The 3,390-nt window shown below is 53.4% G+C and overlaps 1 protein-coding gene across 1 annotated transcript in view; it reads left to right on the top strand.

The window, feature by feature from the left end:
- The first annotated feature begins 763 nt into the window (after positions 1-763).
- FLNC (filamin C) overlaps positions 764-3,390 on the top strand; it is a 96,550-nt gene continuing 93,923 nt past the window's right edge. The window contains exon 1 of the mRNA XM_015419014.1: positions 764-1,070. Within this exon, the coding sequence (XP_015274500.1) occupies positions 764-1,070 (307 nt within the window). The remainder of the gene's footprint in view (positions 1,071-3,390) is intronic.

The raw sequence follows: 3,390 nt of genomic DNA, 5'->3' as shown, positions 1-3,390 counted from the left end.
ATCTGGTACAGTGTGTGTGCACAGGATAGCTTATACCCAGAATTAAACTCTGTTGGTCTCAAAGTTGCCACTGGACTCGAACTCTCTTCTTGTGCTTTCCACACACACTGAACAATGTGTTTTTCAATCCATTTCCGTGCTCTTTGGAGGTCATTTGCGGGTGGATTTTTTTTTGGCCATTTTACAATCCCCTTGCAACTGAAAGTGCGTTATTTAACGTGTGTGAAAGCGAGTGGGGGTGGAAAAGGAGTCTTCTTTCGAGGGCCGGGCAACCGGGAAAGGGTCTCAGCCCCCTACCCACATTCCCCCCCCCTCACTGACCTGGCGCCTGCCCGTCTCTCTCTTGACATTAAAAGTTTTTGGCTAAACATGAGGAAGAACTTCCTGACAACTAGAGCAGTTCCTCAGTGGAACAGGCTTCCTCGGGAGGCGGTGGGCTCTCCTTCTTCGGAGGTCTCGAAGCAGAAGCTAGATGGCCCTCGGACAGCAGTGCGAATTCTGTGGACTTAGGCAGATCCTGAGAAGGGAGGGCGGGAAGGGTTGCCTCGGTGCTCAGTTCTCGTGGTCCTTTCTTACATGCCCCGGGGAAATGCCGATCGATCGCCACTTTGGGGGCAGGAAGGAATTCCCCCCCCCCCAGGTGAGATTGACTCAGGGATGCTGGAGGTTTCCCCCTTTCCTCTGGGCACAGAGCAGGGGACCCTGGAGGAGTGGGTGGGGAGGTAGCTGTGAATGTCCTGCCTTGTGCAGGGGGTCGGACTAGATGACCTTGGAGGTCCCTTCCGGCTCTACATCCCTGCGTTTCTCTTGCCTCTCCGCAGACAGCAAGGCCATCGTCGATGGGAACCTGAAGCTCATCCTGGGCTTGATCTGGACCCTGATCCTGCACTACTCCATCTCGATGCCCATGTGGGAGGACGAAGACGAGGAGGACGCCAAGAAGCAGACGCCCAAACAGCGGCTCCTGGGCTGGATCCAGAACAAGGTCCCTCAGCTGCCCATCACCAACTTCAACCGGGACTGGCAAGATGGCAAGGCCTTGGGTGCCTTGGTGGACAACTGTGCTCCAGGTAAGGGAGGGGAGTGGGGCTACCACCAAGCAGGCCCTGGGGCCTGAACGTGCCTTCCGTTTTGATGTGGCTGCCTGGCCCCACTGCTGGACCTCCTGAGGGCCCCAGGTGTTTCTGGCCACTGTGTGACACAGAGTATTGGACTGGAGGGGCCAGTGGCCTGATCCAACATTGGCTTCTCTTATGTTCTTATGTCTGGGGCAAGGGATGCTCTGTATTCTTGGGGGGGGGGCAACAGTGGGAGGGCTTCTAGTGTCCTGGCCCCACTGCTGGACCTCCTGATGGCACCTGGTGTTTCTGGCCACTGTGTGACACAGAGTGTTGGACTGGATGGGCCATTGGCCTGATCCAACATGGGCTTCTCTTGCGTTCTGATGTTCTTATGGATGCGGATTCTTTCGTGAATTGTATCCCCTCCCCCCCATGAACAAAGGCATTTTCATGCCTGCCCCCGCCCCCCAAAAAGCACCTTTCTCCACCCCCTTTGCATGAATCATGACTGTTACTAATATGGATGCAACCCAACCCCACCTCCCCAAAGCTGATCCAAAAAAGAATATTTCATTTGGAATATTTAATAAGGAATTTGGAGGGACGTAGATTTTGCATTTCTGCTAGCAAATGCTAGGTAGGAGGATTTTGGTTTGGAGTGGGTTTTTTTTTTTTTAAAGTTCTCTTCCCTGGCCCGCACTGGAGGGTCCGGCTGGCTCCCTCTGCCTTCTCGCAGATGTACTTCCATGCCCCCCCCCCCCTTAAAGATCTCTTTTGCTTGAATTGTTGCCTGTTCCTGGACTGTACAGCCTAAACACGTCACCGTCTGATTTATGGCTGGGGAGAATCTGCCCTTGGCAGGGGTAGACCAGGCCAAATTTGGGCAAACCCAAAGGGTTCGGAGTCGTGGGGTTTCGGGTGGGAGACCCAGGCGGAGATGGGACCGATCTGTGGCTATCCATCATGGACGAGGGGGGGGGGGGGGCGATGCGGCTGTGGCCCATTGGACAGTTGCGATTTGCATCGTTTTTTTCGGAACCCTTTGATTTAGCGTCTCTCTCCTCTCCCCACCAAATCAGTGCAGAATTTCTCCGCAACCCGAATTCCCTTCCATCCATTGTTCTTTATGGGCCATAAATCACACGGCTGGATTTCTCGCCCCCACAAGGCGGGTCGTGTATCCAGTTGCCAGAGACGCTGCAGTATGTGCGGTTTGATCCTGTGCATATTTGCTCAGAAGCCGTTCTCGAGTTAATCAAGGAAAGTGTGCTGCAGATTTCATTTCTCAAATGGGGTCTCATTTCTCAGACCCCAGCCAGTCCGGACTGTGCATCCTCTCTTTGAGAGCCTTTCCCTTAACCTCGGATCTTGTGGAGGGGCTTCTTGTACAGATTGTTGAGGGAACCGCACTCTGCGCATGTTCAGACACACAGTCACCTTTGATAGTGTCAGATGGCAGCTAGCCGTGTTGCTCTGTAGTGGAGCGTTTAGATCCAACTCTAGGAAAGCCAGTTTGGTGTAGTGCTTAGGAGCACGGACTCTAATCTGGGAGAACCGGGTTTGATTCCCCACTCCTCCATATGCAGCTGCTGGTGTGACTTTGGTTCAGCCACAAGTTCTCTCAGAGCTGTTCTCTCAAGAGCAGTCCCCGAAAGAGCTCTCTTAGCCCCACCTACCTCACACAGGGTGTCCACTGTGGGGAGGGGAAGGGAAAGGAGTTTGTAAGCCGCTCCGAGACCCCTTTGGGTAGTGAAGGGAGGGGTATAAATCCAATCTCCTCTTCTTCTTAGAGACCAACCAGATTTTCGGGGCATCAGCTTTCGAGAATGGATGCTCCCTTCGTCAGATAACACAGCTTCAACTCTTGAGGGCTTATACCTCGAAAATCTGGTGCATCTCTGAGATGCTCGCAGACTCAAATCTCGCGTTATTTTGACTTGTTCTCTGGCATTGAAAAACTGGATTTAAGAGGAAGGAAAAAGAAGAGGAGATTGGATTTATACCCCGCCCTTCACTACCCAAAGGAGTCTCAGAGCGGCTTACAAACTCTTTTCCCTTCCTCTCCCCACAACTGACACCCTGTGAGGGAGGTGGGGCTGGGAGAGCTCTGAGAGAAACGGCTCTTTTTCAAGGACAGCTCTGACAGAACGGTGGCTTGCCCAAGGTCATCCAGCAGGTGCAAGTGGAGGAGTGGGGAATCAAACCCGGTACTCCCAGATTAGAGTCTGAGAGCCAGTTTGGTGTAGTGGTTAAGTGCGCGGACTCTCATCTGGGAGAACCAGGTTTGATTCCCCACTCCTCCACTTGCACCTGGCTGGATGACCTTGGG

The sequence above is a fragment of the Gekko japonicus genome, unplaced genomic scaffold, assembly GCF_001447785.1.
Source record: "Gekko japonicus isolate JY-2015 unplaced genomic scaffold, Gekko_japonicus_V1.1 scaffold3687, whole genome shotgun sequence".
Classification (NCBI taxonomy): Eukaryota; Metazoa; Chordata; class Lepidosauria; order Squamata; family Gekkonidae; genus Gekko; species Gekko japonicus.
Note: the sequence above shows the minus strand (reverse complement) of the source record. Positions and strands in the feature narration are given on the sequence as shown.